The 18,089-nt window shown below is 57.9% G+C and overlaps 1 protein-coding gene across 1 annotated transcript in view; it reads right to left on the bottom strand.

The window, feature by feature from the left end:
- Positions 1-3,223: 3,223 nt before the first annotated feature.
- Unc13a (unc-13 homolog A) overlaps positions 3,224-18,089 on the bottom strand; it is a 37,986-nt gene continuing 23,120 nt past the window's right edge. Inside the window, exons 26-39 of the mRNA XM_051169828.1 lie at positions 16,655-16,735; positions 15,780-15,857; positions 15,359-15,447; positions 14,804-14,956; positions 13,620-13,743; positions 11,710-11,748; positions 10,357-10,386; positions 9,107-9,163; positions 8,828-8,908; positions 8,304-8,451; positions 7,361-7,417; positions 5,196-5,288; positions 4,772-4,931; positions 3,224-3,949 (exon numbers count right to left, since the gene is read on the bottom strand). Coding sequence (XP_051025785.1) covers positions 3,649-3,949; positions 4,772-4,931; positions 5,196-5,288; positions 7,361-7,417; positions 8,304-8,451; positions 8,828-8,908; positions 9,107-9,163; positions 10,357-10,386; positions 11,710-11,748; positions 13,620-13,743; positions 14,804-14,956; positions 15,359-15,447; positions 15,780-15,857; positions 16,655-16,735 — 1,491 coding nt within the window. The 3' untranslated portion in view covers positions 3,224-3,648. The remainder of the gene's footprint in view (positions 3,950-4,771; positions 4,932-5,195; positions 5,289-7,360; positions 7,418-8,303; positions 8,452-8,827; positions 8,909-9,106; positions 9,164-10,356; positions 10,387-11,709; positions 11,749-13,619; positions 13,744-14,803; positions 14,957-15,358; positions 15,448-15,779; positions 15,858-16,654; positions 16,736-18,089) is intronic.

The following is an 18,089-nucleotide window of genomic DNA, read 5'->3' as shown; positions in this document are numbered from 1 at the left end:
GAGAGGGTTGCTGGTCTCAGCTCCTGTCTGAAGAGCCAGGCCAAAGCCAGGCCGGAGCCCTGAGCAATCTGCTGGCTGGCGAGCTCTAGCCTCTCAGTCCTAGCCACGCACACAGGGACAGTGCGGTCCACAGCGGGATGGTCCTCAGTGTCAGGCATCAATCAAAGTGGCCAAGAGACACAGATTATCCGGAGTGTGTCAGCTGTGTGGCGCTGGCAGCTGAAATGAGGCGGCTTTCTGGGACAAATTCACACCAGTTCCCAGGATCACAGGGCTCCAGCGGGGGAATGCGCCCTGCTTTTTATAAGCCAACACGTGAACTATCCATGCCCTCAGGCCCTGCTTCACGACACTGATGGAAAAGTGCGCCCCGGGACGGCACTGTCACTCCAACACCATGGTTCGCTGGTCTTCTCTCACGTGGCAGAGGGCCTGCGTAGAGCTAGAGTAGACCGCTTTCCTGGGGTCCTGTTGCTGTAGGCAAGCTCTCATGTAGCGTAGGCTGTCCCCCAACTGTACCAAGGATGACCTCGAATCTCAGATGCCCCCGCCTTTACCTACCAAGGGTTGTGATGACAAGCATACTCAGCCATGCCTGGCTCACAGGGTGTTGGGGACAGAGATACGGGCTTCCTGTACTCAAGGCAGGTGTCCAACAGTGGGCTCCGCCCCTCCTAGCAGGCCTGGGCTGCCCGCTGCTGTGCTTGCTGGCTGGGCGTGATGTGCTGCTGTTCTGGGACAAGAAAACCCTGTTCGGTTCAGAGGCAGCCTGGCCTGCACATGTCTACCTGCCACCCTCGCTGTAGTTTTAAATTTAGTGTGTGTGTGGGAGTGGCACATGTGAGCTATGATACATGTAGGGGCGAAAGAACAATTTCTGGGAGTCTTCATAACACCACGTGGGCCCGCAGGTCAAATTCAGACTTCAGCTTAGCAGCAAGCACCCTTGCCTACCTGGCCTTCTTGCGGGACCCTACCTTAAGTTTTTCAAAAGGAACACAAGAACTCAGCCGGCACCCAAGCCTCTGTGCTTTTCCTTCTCTTTTTTTCTTTTTTAATGTTAATAAAATATTTTTTACAGAGACCAAAAATTCAGAATAGTGCAAAACATCTCAACGCCATGCACTCATGAATACTCCCCGGGTATTTTGAACATGTGTCCCAAGTCACGTGTCGATTGAGAAATGAGGGCATCTTGGAAGATGCTGGCCTAACAGGGTGAGCCTAAAAAAAAAAAACCCTCAAGAAAATAAAAAAAAAGGAAAGAAAAACAAAAACAAATAACAACGCTTGGATGCTTGGATTCTACATTTGCAGTCACATGCTAAGAAAGGCGAGTGGAGGGGTTCCCTGGGCTGCTTGGCAGGATTGGGGGTTAGGAACTTTCTGGGGCGCAGGGGACCCTCACCTGCACCACCAAAGCATCTGGCTGAGAGGGGTCTGACCCAGCAGTTCAACCAAATCATACGCTCTTTAAAACAACAGAAGGCAAAGAAAAAGAGGGGTCCACAGAGCCAGCTTTGGTCCTGAAAGATGCTCAGGGGCGGGCGGGGCCACACCGGCCCCGCCCCTTGCTCCACCCCCAGTAGGGCCGCCCTTGGGACCTGATGGGTCTGCGGTCCAGGCTGAGGGAGGTCCCCAGGAGTTGATTTTTTGCATGTCTGATAGGGGCAGGTGAGGCGACAGCCCTGGGGCCCGAGAGGGACTGAGGTGCAAAGGTCGCTCCTTCCAGGGCTGAGTCGTCCAAACAAGGTAAGCTGACGGCAGCGCCTTTTTAATTTGCCGCTGTTGGCGAAGGAACCCAGAACAGTGCATGATTGGCAGGCGCTGAGCCACGCCCCAGCCCCTTCGCGGGGGAATTCTAAGAGGATATAGATGAGCCTGGATCCGAGAACCCCTACCTGCTCTTCCCTGTTTCCCTCTACGGCTTACACTGTAGCCTTCCTCGCCCCCTGGCATCTGCGGCCCTTAGCCCTGTGTCTCCTGTGGATGAGGCGGTGGCTCTCTCCAGCCTGCTACAGGCCAGGCGAGCCCTTCTCCAACCACCCCTATGGAGTCTGGAGCTGCACCTACTGGGGCGCATCAAGCCTCAGCAGTGGCCCGCAGCCCAGGTCCACCAGGGCTGGACCTCAGGACAGGACACGGCTATGTCTGGGGCTGTCCTGAGAGCAGAGCCCAGCCCCTCTGCTATGTCCCTCCTGCGGCTCAGCTTGGACACCTCCCACAGTAGAAGTGGTGATTAGTGGGGCGGGGGCACGCGGGGGGGGGTGAGATTGTAATGACAAACATGCGTGTGAATGTGGGGTCACATGCAGACCCCTCAACCACTCTCAACATATAATATTCAGGTCAGCACGACCTTCCTTCAGTTCCTGTGACCTGGGGAAGCTTGTCAGGCTGTGGTTTAGGAGAAACAGAGGCGGCCCAGGCTCCAGGCTCATATGCTCTCAGGGCCAAATCAGAGAAAGGAAAGGCTAACGGGGAAGTCCTTGAGAAATGCTTTTGTACAGGAGATTTTTGTGATGGGTGTTGAAGTAACTGGGTAATAGAAGAGGAAATTTCAAACAGTCCTAGCCTGGAAATCAGAACAATTGACTCCACAAACACTCCCTGTAGTTCCCTCAATAGCCAGGGGCCAGACAGCGCCCCCACACACAGACACCGCCAGAACCGGCGTGGCTCACACAACCCCCCATTCACATTCTTGCAGCAATCTAGAAACTTCCTATGGTTGGTCTCTGGCCAGACCACCGCCCCTGTAGCCATGTTTGATGCCCTAAAGTGTAAGCCACACCTTCCTGAGCTCCAGCGCGGTGGGGCCTCTCCCTCAAGGTATGAATGCAGTCTCTAAGCTCCCCTGGGCCTGGGTGGAGCCGGGAGTCTCGGTCTGCATCCTACCCCATCCTTCTGCTTGAATTCAAGGGACATGCTCTGATTCCAAGCCAATTAGAAGAGTCACCCGTCTGTCGCCACAAGCACAGGACACTCGAAGTGTACATCCATATTCTCGCTCGCTCTCTCCTCCCTAGTCGCTGGTCCCTTTTGGTCCTTTCCTGCCTGAGTTTGGAGAAAGGCTGGCAGGGGTGGGGTCGCCTGGCTCTGGGGAAACCCTAAATCCCTTCTGTAACATGACTGTAGGTTCTAGGCAGGTTCGGACCAACGTTTCAGGAGGACGGGCAAGGACAGAGCAGCCTGAGGCTTCAATGAGGGCCCTGGCCCTGGGGTCCCTCGGGGAAGAATTGGGGAGAAGGGTATTTAGCAGCGATGTGGGCTGGGCCATCTGTCAGGGCTCAGCCCACCGTGTGTGGCACGAGCTAGGGGGTCGCCAGCTGCCAGTGGGTGCTCTGCTGAGGGCAGGGTCCGTGGGGAAGGACACTCTCAGCCCCTGTTGCGCCGAGGGCGCATGTGCTTTTAAGAGCCCATCCCGCACTGGTTTTTGCAGACACCACAGGCTGCGTCCTCGCCTCCCAGGCAGCCTTGCCCAACCCAGGCCCTGGGAACCGGACCCTCTATGGCTTTTCCAGGGCCAGGAGGCAAGGCCTCCCCAGCCAAGGCCACTGAGGTGGAGGGGCGTGGCCTCTGGAGAGGGCGGGGATACAGAGGGCGGGGCCTCAGCCGCTCCTAGGCCCCGCCCCGCCCCCACGCACGCTAGGGAGCAGGCGCGGCACCGCCCTCCTCGGCCGACCGCGTGTCCGACTTGAGCTTGACAAACTCTTTGGCCACCTCGTCGTTGCTGCGCTGCGACAGGATGCGCAGCACCGTGAGCCCCGTGTCGTCCATGTGGATACGGCGGCCGAGCGGCAGCCAGCACGCGGCGCTCCCGCGCTGGGCCAGCTCCCGCAGCTGCAGCACCGCCAGCCCCACCGTGCGGTCCTCGCGTGCGAAGCAGTAGTCCTTGACGCACACCTGCAGCTCGTAGCACTCGGGGCCCGCGTCCGCGCTCAGGGAGCTGTGGGAAAAGGACCGGCTCAGCAGAGTCCACCGTGAGCCCGTCCCCCGCCGCCAAGCCCACGGAAGACCCCAGCGAGCCACTCACAGCACACTGCCACGCACGGCAGCAGTTAGTACCCGGTGTGAGCCCCTTCCACCCCCGCCGGGCCGCCCCCACCCAAAGCCCACCAACTAGGCCAGGCCCACCAGGGAAACCACTGCCGATACTGGATCTGTCCATGGGGCGGGCGGCTGAGGGACCCTAAGGCCCAGGGGTGCTCCATAGGGGCCCCGCCCACACCTCCCGCCTGCTCAGACCCTGGCGGGCCACACTCACCCTCTCTTGCTTTCTCTTCCCCCCCTTCCTGACCACGCCCCTTTCCTGGTCCTGCAGCAGTCTTTCCCTCAGTTCTCTGGGTCCCACCTGCTGGTCTCCTGTGGACCACTTCCCCCCTTCCTCACCCCCCGCCCCCCGTGCGACTACACTCTCACCTCTCCAGTACCCACTTCTGCCGGTATGGCGGCCATCCCACCCTTCACCACACTCAGAACTGACTACGCTAAATGACAAAACCATCGGCAGGAACAGGCTGTCTGTTCTCAGTCCCTGACCCTTGTGATCTATCTCAGGTGCCCAGGATCCTCTTGCCCACCCTCCAACCCCCCATCCATCCCACCTCAACCCCCAGCCCATCGCCTCTCCAGGGACCTGCCTGTCTCAGAAAGGGACCGTAACCTCTAAGTCCCACTCTGCACCCACCACCCCTCCGCACTGGTCACCCACTGGCCCCAAAGTCCCCTCGAGGGCGCCCCACCCCCATTCTAGGAGCATCCGACTCACAACTGGAAGCTCTCGTTGTACTTGGGCGCCCAGCTGTTGTTTTTTGATTTGGTGGCAAACTTTCGTTTCTTGTCACTGAGCTGAGGTCCAACGATGTTGACCTCGATGAACGGCCGGAAGATGCCAGAAGTCTGCCACTTTAGGTCATTGGCGGCCACCACTGTTGGAGGGTAGTGGGGAAATACAGTTAGGTAGGTCCCCGCGTGACAGAATGATATTTGACAGGAAGGAACCCAAGCTGTGGGATTGGGAAAAGGGACTAAGTCCTGGGATCCCGTTGGAACTCCTGGGTGCAGCCATGCCTGAATAGGCTTTGCCTCAAGATTTCTCCATTTTCTAAACCACTATCAGAGGAAAAACAACTCCCTGCCCCTTTGGCTTCAATGAGTCTGAATTTGGTTCCCTCCCTCCTCGGGCCACTCACCCTTCACTGTGACCTTCTGTTCCCCAGTTCCCGGATGTGTGAGTAGCTCCACGTGAACAGACACTTCACCTACAGGGTCTTCCACACCCGAGCCTGGGCGGGACAGGGGAAGATGCGGGATCTGAGCTGTGTTCTTGCCCCTCCCACCAGGAGTGATGTCAGTCACCTCCCCCACCGCGTGCTGGCGGCACCAGGTCACCGAGGCACTGAGGGCACGGGGTGGCAGGTGCCACCAACAAGCCAAGAGTTATGGAGTTCCGTGCCTCGCCATGTGAGTTGTCGCAGGTCTCTTAACCTGAGCCCAGAGCACCTGCCCTGTTCTTCACCCGCTTCTCCTGGCCCGCGGAGCCTGCTTCGACGATTCACTTTTCTCCCTCTCCCCTTCTCTGTGTGCCCACCCAAATGCCTGTCCTCGCTCTGGCCCTGTGTGCTGGGACACCGAAAACTGACCGCGCTGCCTTCCGAGCTCATGGGGAGTCTAACGGTGTGGCTATGCCTGGACCTGGTCCAGCTCCCGCCCCGCGCCATGGACTGCTACGGGGCGCTTTTCCCTGATCTGTCTCTCCTCCCTCTCAGAAACGGTCTAGCAGGCCCCAGCAGGCGGATCGCTGTGCGTTCGAGGCCAGCCTGGTCTACAAAGTGAGTCCAGGATGGCCAAGGCTACACAGAGACACCCTGTCTCGAAACACCAAAAAAAAAAAAAAAAAAAAAAAAAAAAAAAAAAAAAAAAAAAAGAGCCTCCAGTGGTTCCCAACCCGCTCTGCAAGCCCCTTGTAAGCCCCTCGCAGGGCTCCGCCCGCCCGCAGGCTCCTCCCAGCACTCTGAACTCTCCAGGGACTGCCCCGCCCTCTGATGCCAGGAGTCAACTTCTGTAGCCCCTCTCCTGAATCTTCAGGAAACTTCAATTCCCACTGTGAAGCGCACCAAACTCTGACAGGCTAGGCTAATGAAAACTAACTTCCGGACTTTGTAAATTGGCCACAAAGGTCTCCAAGGAGACCAATTGCCAATGGCGTAGAGCCTGGATCCAGCTAGTCTCATCGCCAACAAAGCCCCTAAGCTTAGTTTCCTAGTCCACAAACGTGTCTGCTAGTGTGGTAGCCATGAGCATGGCTCTTCCCAATCACCCTTGCGTGTCACGCTGGTCATGATGGGGCCCCATGAGGGGCTAACTTAGAAACTACTGCTCCAACCACCCATACCTGTGGCTCAGAAGCATGTCCGCGGGGCCTGTGGACCTGTGACCGCCAGCACCCCACCCGGCTGCCGCCATCCCCAGGCACCTCCCGACTCCTGGGGCACCCCATGCAGGGCATGGCAAGGAGAGTGTAGGAGGAAGGGCATCGGGCCAGTCAAAAGTCCGTCCAGGTTACCTGTGCTGGACGGTCAGGGGACAGAGGGGCCAGGAGGCTCCTCCAGCCGCCCCTGAAGGGGGTCACATAGCCCCAGCACTGTCCACCCCAGGCGGCCACCCAGATCATCTCAGATACCTCCCCAGTCACATGCTCAGCCCCCTCCCCCCCAGGCCAATGCTTCAGCAAGCTCAGTCCGGGCCAGAGGTGGGGTGCTGGGGGGTTAGACATGATGGGTTATATAAGAGGTCGGACCAAGGCCCAGGCTAGTAAGAAGGGAGAAGGGGGCAGTGCTGGCCCCCGCCCCAGGTTTGCTGGCTCCACCAGGAAGGGGCTATCACACACACCACCCTCCCCCCATGACCGGGGGCTCCTGACAGGGTAAGGAAGAAGGCACAGGAAACCTCAGTTGCCCGCAGGAAAGCTAGGCTGGGTGTTTGGCCAAGGCTAGCAGGAACACGTGGTCCTCCTGCTCCCAAGGACAGGGACCACAAGCCTGTGCCTGGAAATGTCGGTCTAGACTGTCCTAGTTTCTAGGTGACAGAACAGTGGGGGAGGGGGGAGGCTGACTGCAGAAAGGCTGACTCAGGATCTGAGCACACTTTATCCATTAGTTTTTTGTGCTTTGCTGGGAATGGGAGCTGCCGGCCCAGCCTCCTACCCCGGGTGGAGCCAGCAAGCCGCCCTTCCCCTTGTGCAGAGACACAGCGCCCGGGGGCGGGCGCGGGGAGGCCGGGGTCTTACTAGCCGGGCAGGGGGGAGGGCGCAGGCACCGGGCACCGCGTGCGGGTGGCGGGCGGCGCAGGCACGTACCCATCTCAGGACAAACGTCTTCACTAAGGGTAAACCTAGTCCCCTTTCCACCGTGGACTGACCAGGGTGGATGGGGAGGGAGAGGAGGAGGAAGGGATGTGCGTGGCAGGGGCGGGGGGAGGCGCAGAAAGGGGACAGCGAGTGACAGGGAGAACGAGAGAGAAAGAGAGAGAGAGAGAGAGAGAGAGAGAGAGAGAGAGAGAGAGATGGGGAGAGAGAAAGAAAGAAACGTCAGTGCAGACGGACGGACAGACAGACAGCCTCCCACTCCGGGAACACCAGGGACACCAAAAGCAACAAGAATAGGAGGGGAAACTGAGGGTTAGGCTCCACCCGCTGTGCCTGAGGGTGGGTGGATGACAACTTTCCCCTTCCCAGCACGAGGACAATGCCTGAGGCCACCAACTTCTGCCCAGGGAGAGATGCTAGGACCTTGGAGCCCTGTCATGTGGCCCCAGCTGCTTCACGAGAGCTCAGAGGGAAGGGGACAGAAGCAACACACAGACAGAGAGAGAGAGGTGGGGGGGATCTGAGGCCCAGCACCTCCCAGGTCCCCACACCTCCCAGGTCCAGGTCCTCCGGCCTCTTAGACCTGTCAATCATTCTACATCTCGGGCACAGTTCAGAGGCCCCGCCCCTAAGGAGGCCACCATGCCTTGGATTCCTGACATTAGATTTCACCTGGAACTGTCAATCATCCCTTATTCTAAAGGTACCCCGGAGGTCCCGCCCCAGGGTGCCAACCAGGTCCCGCCCCTCGATGACAATCACTAGAAGTTGCCCTAGAAGTTATCAGTTCCTGTCCCCTCCCATAGCTGTTTATCACTCCACGGTGTTTCTTTGCCCTGAGAGAATCGCCTTTGGCGCTTCGATGTCGGGTGCTCCGCCCCCACTGTGGTCTGTCAATCACTCAGGGGCGGAGCCCGCAGCTGCGTGTCCTTACCCTGCGCGGACTGAGTCTGCACGAAAGTTTTGATGAGCAGGTCGGTGGCCTGCGTATAGAGCGACAGGGCATAGCGCAGGGACTGGAGGTCAGGGCTCTTCTCCAAAAAGGTCTTCTTGAGGCCCACGCCCCCCGCGTGGAAGTATTGCTGCGGGTGGACAGTGAGGTTGCTGATGGCTCCCAGCACCTCCACTAACATGCACGCCTCTCACCCTCCCCAGGCCACAGCTGCCCCAGGACCTTAGTACTGGCTGCGCGCTCAGGGAAAGGCTCTCCCTGACCACTATCCGCATACTATGCATTGTAAACTCTTTTCTTTTCTCGAGACAGGGTTTCTCTGTGTAGCCTTGGCTGTCCTGGACTCGCTTTGTAGACCAGGCTGGCCTCAAACTCACAGCGATCCGCCTGCCTCTGCCTCCCAAGTGCTGGGATTAAAGGCGTGCACCACCACACCCGGCTAACATTGTAAACTCTTATGCATTCCTCGTGCCCTCTTTTACAGCCCTCTGTGGCCCCTCCCTTACCTTGATGGTGTCCAGGGCCAGTTCCACCACGGCGCACTGCTTCGGCGTCAAGCTCTTGGCTTCTTCTCGCACCATGTGATCCTGTGGGGACGGCAGAAAGAGCAGGTGGGCTTTGGCATTTCTGGGCCTTCACTTTCTGTGTTGAGAATCAAACCATCTGTATCCTCGATCCAGCAGAAGATCAACGCCTCTTTCCAACATTCTCAAGACAGTTTTAGGTGGCAGTCGGGTCCGGGAACAGGGATCTGTCCCTCACCTTGAGATACTCTGGCCCCTCACCTTAAGTTTGGACAGCTGGCCCAGCTCCTTGGCGGCATTGAAGATCATCTGTGTCCCCTGTGGAAAAGAGTGGAAGGCGGTGGGGTGAGGGTGTGCGCCTTCTAAATGCTTCCCCCATCCTGAGCGATCCAGGCCTGTCAGCCGCCTTGGTTCCTGTCCACGGTGCCTGAGTCCCATGGACAGAGGGGTGGGGAGCCCCAGTGAGATCAAGGGGCACCTTGTGTCTGGAGATGCCCGGTTCTAGGAGGACACTGTCCACCTCTCACATCCACCTGCCCCCGAAAACTGGAAGATAAGGGAAACACACCAGCTGGCAGCCCGCCCATGGATGGTGAGTTGAGGGGAGGACCCAGATGAGCTTGTTGGTGGCCATGTGCCATGGGCCAGGCTGGGCTTATAGGGGCCCAGCCTTGGGGAATTTCCTTCCTCTTGGCCACCCCTCTGGGCATCAGGAAGACTCCTCACACACTGGCGTCTGCATATACTCCCCCTCTCGCCCACCAGATGCCAGCTGCAGCCCCGACAGGTGAGTTAGCCCCTCTGAGCCTGTTCCCCTTCAGACAGGATCCCAGCTGCCCTGCAGCCTTGAAGGAATTTGATGGGTCTCCGGTGACTTGGTGGTCTCATCACAGGCAACGCGGGGCAGACTGGGTCCCAGCCTGAGAGCCACGGCTGAGCTGGGCGGCCTCAGGCAGGTGCCTTGCCCTCTCTGGACTTGACCTCTCCATGCTATTAGCAGCTTGTGGAAGGGCTCCACCAGCCAAGATGGCCCCGGTGGGTTCTGGCTGGACTGTTTATAGGCAGATGTTTGGAAACTGTTACTGTCTTTGCAACCCCTGGCTGTCACTATTGCTATGTTAGTCTGTCCTGCTGGGAATGGAAACCTGGACCTCACATGGCCCTGCAAGTGCTCAGCAGACTCTCTTCAGCTGTGCCACACACATCCCCTCAGCCCCATAGTCTCAGGGCTCCCAGAGGTTGCGAGAGCCGGAGTTAGCGGAGCCTAGTTGCCTGGGCCTGTTTCCCCTGTTGCACCCGCCTGTGCTCCTGTGAGGAGGAGCAGGGGCCCTCCTAAGAACCGTCCACACCTCCCTTCCCTACCCACCAACAAGCAAGCCAGACAGACAGAGGAAGAAGAAATAACAGACAGGGCCACAGGACGCCCCCGACGCACGGAGCACAGAGTGGAAGGGGCAGGGAGGAAGTGGGGTGAGGTGGGAGCCAGACAGACAGTGAGAGGCCGGGCTTACGTCTGAGTGGCTCGGCAGTTTCACCCTGCCCTGTGGAGAGAACCAGGCGGAGGTCAGAGGTCAGAGTTCTGGTGGGCGCTGAGGAGGGGGGGTACTCAATGGGACTTCCCTGAGCCCTGGAATCGCAGCGTGAGCTCCCCCCACCCCGGTTACTGAAACGGGTACTAACTCCCCCCAGCTGAGGCCCTTGTCTCTGAGTGTAGACTCCTCCACCACAGCACATGCGGGGGGCGGGGGGAAGGCCAGAAAGCTGCAAACCTGGCTACAGGGCCTTGTGGGGGTTGGCGAGAAGCCAAGGAGAGAGAAGGCTCCAGGTCTCTGTGCCAACGCGCCCCAAGCCAGTGTCAGGGAGGCCATAGAAAACGTCATTACCCCTGCAAGCTCCAAGCCTTCAGTGTAGACACGCACGCACGCACGCACGCCACTCACACGCGCATGCACACACACACACACACACACACACACACACACACACACACACATGCTCTCTCACACACACACAGGTGAGCACATGCATGCACACACGCTCACACATGCACACACATGCTCTCTCTTACACACACACACAGGCGAGCACATGCATGCACACATAGAGACACACTCTATACCTGCAGATGAATCCTGCAGACACTCAAAATCATCAAATATGATGAAATCACACACACGGGAGCCCCACAGGCCAGAACACACAGCCTTGGCCTCGCCTGGATGCACAGCGCCCCCTGGAAGGCTGGCTGGGGCGTGGGAATGACCTACGCTCCAGTGGTAACACTGAGACCCATTTAGGGCACAGAGAGGCCCGATGTATTCTTACAGGATCGCACAATCAAGCAGCCACCCACATTCGGTCACAGCCACAGCTCCTTTCAATAAACATTCATTAAAGCAACAAAAACCCATGCCTCAGTGCAGGGCCGTCCAGAGTGTGGCCCTTGGAGCAGGCCACTGACATCAGCTGAGAAAGGGCTGTACTCACACTCCCTGGACTCAGGAGAGGAATCTGAGTTCTAGCTTCAGGGTCCTTGCAACCAGATCAAGAGCCATCTCCCCCTGTGGCCCTGGCTGGCCTTCCTACCCAGCTCCCCCTGTGGCCCTGGCTGGCCTTCCTACCCAGTTCCCCCTGTGGCCCTGGCTGGCCTTCCTACCCAGCTCCCCCTGTGGCCCCGGCTGGCCTTCCTACCCAGCTCCCCCTGTGGCCCCGGCTGGCCTTCCTACCCAGCTCCCCCTGTGGCCCTGGCTGGCCTTCCTACCCAGCTCCCCCTGTGGCCCTGGCTGGCCTTCCTACCCAAGCAGGAACCGTAGGAACACTCGCGCCCGGACTCCCGGGACCCCGCAAGCCGAGGTCCTCATTACCTTTTCTAGTCCCTTGCCATGTTTTCTCAAGAGGGTACCCTGCAGAGACAATGTCACAGCGAGGTCAGGACCCAGGAGTGTCACAGCCCCCCCATGGAGGGAGGGGAGGGGGCTGCATTGTCTGGGGATTGGGGGATGCTGGGGAACTATAGGGGCTCTCTCTTATGGGGGCTGGGGGGAGAAGGTGTATGATCCAGAAGGAGAAAAAAGGGAGGAGGGGAATGGAGGAGGGGGCATGGGGGGAGGGGCATGGGGGAGGGGGCATGGGGGGAGGGAGCATGGGGAGGAGGGAAGAGAAGGAGAGACAGACATAGGGTGGGGGTGGGGGGTGGGTGGCGTGTGGAGAAGCAGGGAAGAGGAGGGAAAGACAGGAGGAAGGGGAGGGAGAAAGGAGGAGGGAGATGAAGGCAGGGGAGGGGGGAGAAAGAGGAGGAGAAAAGAGAGCCAGAGCCAGAGAAAGCCCAAGGTAAAAGCCACTGCCAAAATATAAGCCATTTACATTTGGTGAACAAAGACACCCGCTGGATCCCAGGTTAGCAGAAGCACCCCTACTCCACACTGACACAGATGTGAACTCGAGCCTGAGCCAGGAGCCTCCTCTCCCAGCCTTGGCTTCCTCATCAGCTTGACTGCATTGAGACCTCCCTCAGCAGGCGGTCCTAAGTGAGCTGTGACAGACGCTGGCCGGTGGAGAGCCGTCAGCGGCACATGTTCCTTTATGCACTGCCTACAACTAGGACCTGGGCACTGGGCACGATGCCACCAGGTGCCTACAGAGACCCAGGATGTGCTCTCTGGGCAAGTGAGCTTGGGACAAAGTAAAGCGTCACCGTGGCCTCTCCTGACCCACAGCGGGTTGTGGGGGACAGTTTTACTGAGGGGTCCACAGGTGGCTGGTGAGCATTCGGATGTCCACTTTCATGTTGGTGGCTCAGAGAATGCTGGTGGGAAGCCTCATTTCTTTTCCATTTTGGGAAACTGAGGGCCGGAGGTGAAATGATTCTCCTAGGTACAGGCAAAGTGGTGACACCCAGGCTGCCTGACAGCCGAGCTTCCCAGCATGCTGGTGTGTGCGTGTGGCACCAGGGGACTCGTGGGGATGCACTGAGCACACAGCACAGCTGCATGGGAGAGGAAAGCCGACCACCTACCCCCACCCTGCCACCCTCACCTCCTTCCACCTCTGAGACTGGGCAGCTTCCATTCAAGAGACAGGACATGAGTAGGCTGACAGTGTGGATGTAGGCCCTACTTCTGAGGCTGGGGGTGTGGCCTCCAAGCCCCACCCATCTCAATGCCCCACCCACCAGCACACAGATACAAAGTCAGGAGGAGGGGAGGAGGGGGGCACTGGGGGGGTGGGGGCGGCCCCAGTCCAGACACACATCGAACGGACGACGACGACGAACAGACAGACGGACAAACGGGTCTCTACTTACAATCATCTGCCAGCCGGAATGGGGGCAGGGTGGGGAAAGGGAACAAGTCACTGTGAGTGGCCCTGGGTGGACACTGAGGCAATGACACCCCAGCCCTGGCCCTGCCCAGAGGATCAGTCTTTAGCTCCCAGCCACAGGCACCTAGATGAGGCTTCTCCACCCTCCGTCGCCTGGGCGCCCACCCTGAGGCAGCCAGCTGCCAGCCCTGGGCCCTCGGCCTGTGTCATCAGTGTCTCAAGATCCCCTGGTAGCCATGGCGGGTTCTCCTTCTCACATGCTCCCAAGCTCCCTGACTAGAAACCTGGCTTGAGATGGCTATGGGCTTTGATGCCCTCTCTGGCTGTCCAGTTGTCCTTTGGATACACCTGCGTGACCTCCCCGAACCCCAGTGTCATGGTCCTGACCCCCTCTCTTGGAGGCACCTGCGCTTCCCTCACAGAGATGGCTGCTTGGCCGGGACACAGGCCTCACCGTTTGGTCAGTCAGCGGCGGCAGGACGATGGTCTTTTCCATGGTGTTCATCACCAGCTTCCACAGCTCCTTCAGCACTCGCTTCAGAACCGTCTTCTCACAGATTTTGGCGAACAGGGTGAGGCTGGGGGTGAGGCCACGGTCAGTGAGGGGGCCACCCAGGCCCCTTCCCTCCCCGCACAGCTTCGGCCTGACATGGTGACCACGCAAGGAGTGTGCAAGGAAGGCAGACAAAACACCTGGCCCTCACGGTGAGCGTGGGGAAGCTGAGGCAGTGACACACCAAAATATTCAATATGGAAGAACACTGGGCAGTCAGGTTAGATGAGAGGTCTGGAGACCAGAGCACCCAAGGGGCTGAGGGGGTCATGGCCAAGGACCCAGACAGGATGGGCAAGAAGGCAGATGAGGAGAGTAAAAGGCCAACATCCCTGACGCGATGTGAGTGAGTTGACGGAAGGGGACAATCTGCCAGCATGCATTTCCCTGCTGATCTCTCACCTACCAATCACAGCCCCAAATTCACCAGCATTATCCCCAAACCCACCCAGTTATCAATGCACCGTCCAATCACCTGCCCACCATCCATCTATCTATTGCTCCACCTGTCCATCTGTCCACCCACCCATCCATCGATCCATCCACCCATCTACCTACACCCATCCACCCACCCACCCATCCATCCACCAACCCATCCATCCATCCTTCCACCTACCCATTTCTCCAACTGTCCATCTGTCCATCCACCCGTCCCCATCTGTCCATCCATTCACTCATCTACCCACTCATCCACCCATTTCTACAGCTGTCCTTCTGTCCATCCACCCACCCACCCATCCACCCACCTACCCATCCATCCATCCACCCATCTGTCCATCTGCCCATTTTTCCACCTGTCCATCTGTCCATCTACCCATCCATCCATCCATGCATCCATCTGTCCATCCAGTCATCTATCCCACCACTGACGTATCCATCCACCCGCCTTCCAAGGACCTGCCCGCCATATGTTAAGCATCGCCCTCCATCCTCCCTTGTGAGTATTTTGTGACGCAGCCGGTCTCATCCTCATGCCATCAGTCTATTGTACCACCTTCCACCCACAGGAACAGCCACACACCGCCTGGCCTTCTTCCCCTCCCCCTGCCTCACCCCCATGCCCTCCCTCTTCCCTCCACCCTCACTTGCTGTCCAGCAGGTCCATGATGGGCTGCAGCACGTTGTCTGCGTCCTGGGCCACGCTACTGCAGGCGCTGGCAGGCACGTTGCCCGTGCCCTTCACCTGACTCAGGATGTCGCCCATCTGCTTCACACACTCCTCGATGTGCGGCTGGAAGCTGCCGGCACAGGGAAAGGCACTCAACCCGGGCACCTCAACCCGGGCACCACAGGGAAAGGCGCTCAACCGGGCACCTCAACCCAGGCACCGTGCCTTGCGTCCTCAGCACCAGGAGGCGATGGCACCGACTGAGCCAAGGTGGCAGACATTCTCGCCTAAGACTCCCTAGGTGGACATTTCAGCGCCAGAATTCCTTCACTGGGCTGCTGGCATCATCATATCTGTCCACTGAGGCACAGAGTGGAAAGGCACTCACTGGCACCAGGCCTGGGGCAGCTGTGTCTGGGCTCCCAAGTCACCTAATTTAACCTCCCCCTACCTCCCCGCCCTGGTGTGAGCCTAGCATGAGATGCCCCAGGCTCAGAGTCACCCCTGCTCATGTGTCCCGCCCGGGCCCCACCTGGTGGCAAACACGTGGCTGAGCTCATCCAGGACGTTGTTGAGTTTCACCTGCAGCTCCTTCAGGGTGCCGCTGGCCTCGGCATCCAGCTGAGGGAGAAAGGCATTAACACCTGCTCTCTCAGGTCCCCCAGCAAGTGTCTCCGGGGCTGAGGAGGCACCTGAGGCATAGGCAGCCGCGCCCCCCTGGTGAGCCTGCTGTTCGCGGTGTCCGGGATGCGCCTGGCACTCACCTCCTTCCCGCGGTGTCAGGGCGCGCATGCCACTCACCTCCTTCTTGCCCTCCTTCCCGCGTGTCGGGGACGCGCCTGGCACTCACCTCCTTCCCGCCCTCCTTCCCGCGTGTCGTGTCGGGGGCGCGCCTGGCACTCACCTCCTTCCCGCCCTCCTTCCCGCGTGTCGGGGGCGCGCCTGGCACTCACCTCCTTCCCGCCCATCGCCTCAAACATCTTCTCCAGCTGCACCCGGAGCTGCTGTGTGTTGTTCATGAGGATGCAGGGCTGCAAAGAGCAAGGGTCGGGCTGGTGACTCCCCACCAGCTCCTGGGGATCAGGAATCTAGGATCCCCTAGCGAATGGGGGCGGCAATAGCCCTGGACATGCCTGAGCTGGGGAGAGGGTCCCTTGGGCCGGACAGGGGAGGCATGCAGGAATACCCGCTGGGGTGGCGATGTTGAGGCCTGACACCCGGGGAAGCATGTCCTCCCCCTCGTGTGCACACACAGGACTCTCCCAGACTCACAGGCTCAGTCACACAGACACGAACAGGCTAGGCACCCGGCCCTCAGCACAGCTATATCGTAACAGTGAGATAGTTGTGCACAGAGGAACACAGCTCAGAAGTCAGAAGGAGGAGACAGGAGGTCAGGAAGGCAAGGCCATCTTGGGCTACATAGCTAGCTGGTGTTGAGCCTGTGATACATAGCAAGTTCAAGGCCAGTTTGGGCTACACAGTGAATTGGAGGCCACTTTGGTCTACATAGTAAAACAGGCTAATCTGGACTACATGGGTAGCTCAAAGCCAGTCTGAACTCCATTTTGGGAGCTTGCCTCAAAAACGCAAACAAGTAGCCACCACCAACAATAAATCCCATACAATCAAAGACATACAGACAGTCAGACAGACATACGGACAGTCAGACAGATCAATACAATGCACACACAATTACACATGGCCCTGAAGATGCATGTCCCCTCAGTGGAGTTTGGGGCAGGAGGGGAGCCCTGGACCCTAAGGGGAGCTGAGTGGGGCCAGAAGGGGTAAAATTGGGAGGGGCAGGGAGCCCCCAGGTCACCACTTTCTCCTTCTCCTTGGAGCAGTAGGAGGCGAAGTCCTTGGAGACAATGTCGGCATACTGCAGCAGCACGTTGCTGATGGTCTGAGAAGACAGAGAAGGGGGAGAGGAGGCTGAACCCTGGCTGACCCTGGTCACCGCCACCACCGTCCACTGCAGACATTATGGTGACTTTGTGCTGCAGTGTGTGGGGTGGACCTCAGGCTGGGATGGGATTACCCATCCCACAGAGAAGGCACCGCACCGTGAGAGGATTGTTTTCCATACACAACTTGTAGCAACAACTCTAGGATTTCAGTTTCTTTAAAACTCAGAAATATTATAAGAATATGGCCGGGCAGTGGAGGCATGTGCCTTTAATCACACACTAGGAAGGAATAGGCAGGTTTCTGAGTTCGAGGCCAGCCTGGGCAGGTCTGTGAGTTCAAGGTCAGCCTGGTCTATAGAGAGGGTTCTAGGACAGCCAAGGCTACACAGAGAAACCCTTGAAAACAAAACAGACAAAAAAGAATAAGAAGAACATATTTTTGTTTTATCACAGGGGCAGGGATGTGGGGCTGCTGTAGATTGTCTGCAGCAGCTGACTATGGTTTGTCTCGTGCTCTAGCAGAGGCATGGTTTTGCCAGCTGCAGGTAATTGCTGCAATTGTGTGAAATTTGGAATTCTGGGAACTTTTCAGAGGATATGTAAATGCTGGAGCCCAGATAGGTGGGGCTTGGCTGTGGCTTATTAGTGGCCATGCTCAAAGAAAAAGCAAAAAGAAAGAAACCAGACTCAGGGGTTTTCCCAATTCCTCTCTGCCCTCTATCCTTGCTTCTCTCCTATCTAGTATTAGAGGGTGAAAGTGGGGAGTAGGGTTAAAGGGTGGGAAAAATAAAACCCCACAATGTAGCAAGGGCCAGCTACATTTGGCGCCCAATATGGGACTCAAAAGTTAAGGGGAAAAAATGGGAATATTTATTTCAAATGCCACAGAGGAAATGGCAGGGGACAAAAGAATGGATTTTTTTTTTTCAAGAGGCCAGCAAAAAAATTAATCATGGCTGTTACTGGTGGGCTGTTCCTTGATTTGCTGTCTGGGGGTGGGAAGGGGGAGATTTCTGTTTTTTCTTTGTCTTTTTTGTATATTCTGTTAAAAAAAAAAAAGATGAAAACTGGCAGAGCAGTTGGAAAAAAATTACAGGTGGAAATGGAGGGATCTGAGGGGGAAAATAGCTGAAATATGAAAACAAAAGGGGTCATCTGCTCTCTCATTTTTGAAAGGGTTGTAGGGTTGGCTCTGCAACTGGAGGTCCTGTGGGAGGAGGTTAAGGACATGGGAAGCTGGGAGCACTGGAAAAGACACCAAAAAGCATCAGTCTTGGTGACTGAGTAAGAGAGCAGGAGTACCCTTCAGAAGGAAAGAGAGAAAGAAACTGTGCCAGTTGGTGGATGGGT

The sequence above is a fragment of the Acomys russatus genome, chromosome 27 (assembly GCF_903995435.1).
Source record: "Acomys russatus chromosome 27, mAcoRus1.1, whole genome shotgun sequence".
Classification (NCBI taxonomy): domain Eukaryota; kingdom Metazoa; phylum Chordata; class Mammalia; order Rodentia; family Muridae; genus Acomys; species Acomys russatus.
The sequence above is the reverse complement of the archived record's forward strand: the minus strand, read 5'-3'. Positions and strand labels throughout refer to the sequence as shown.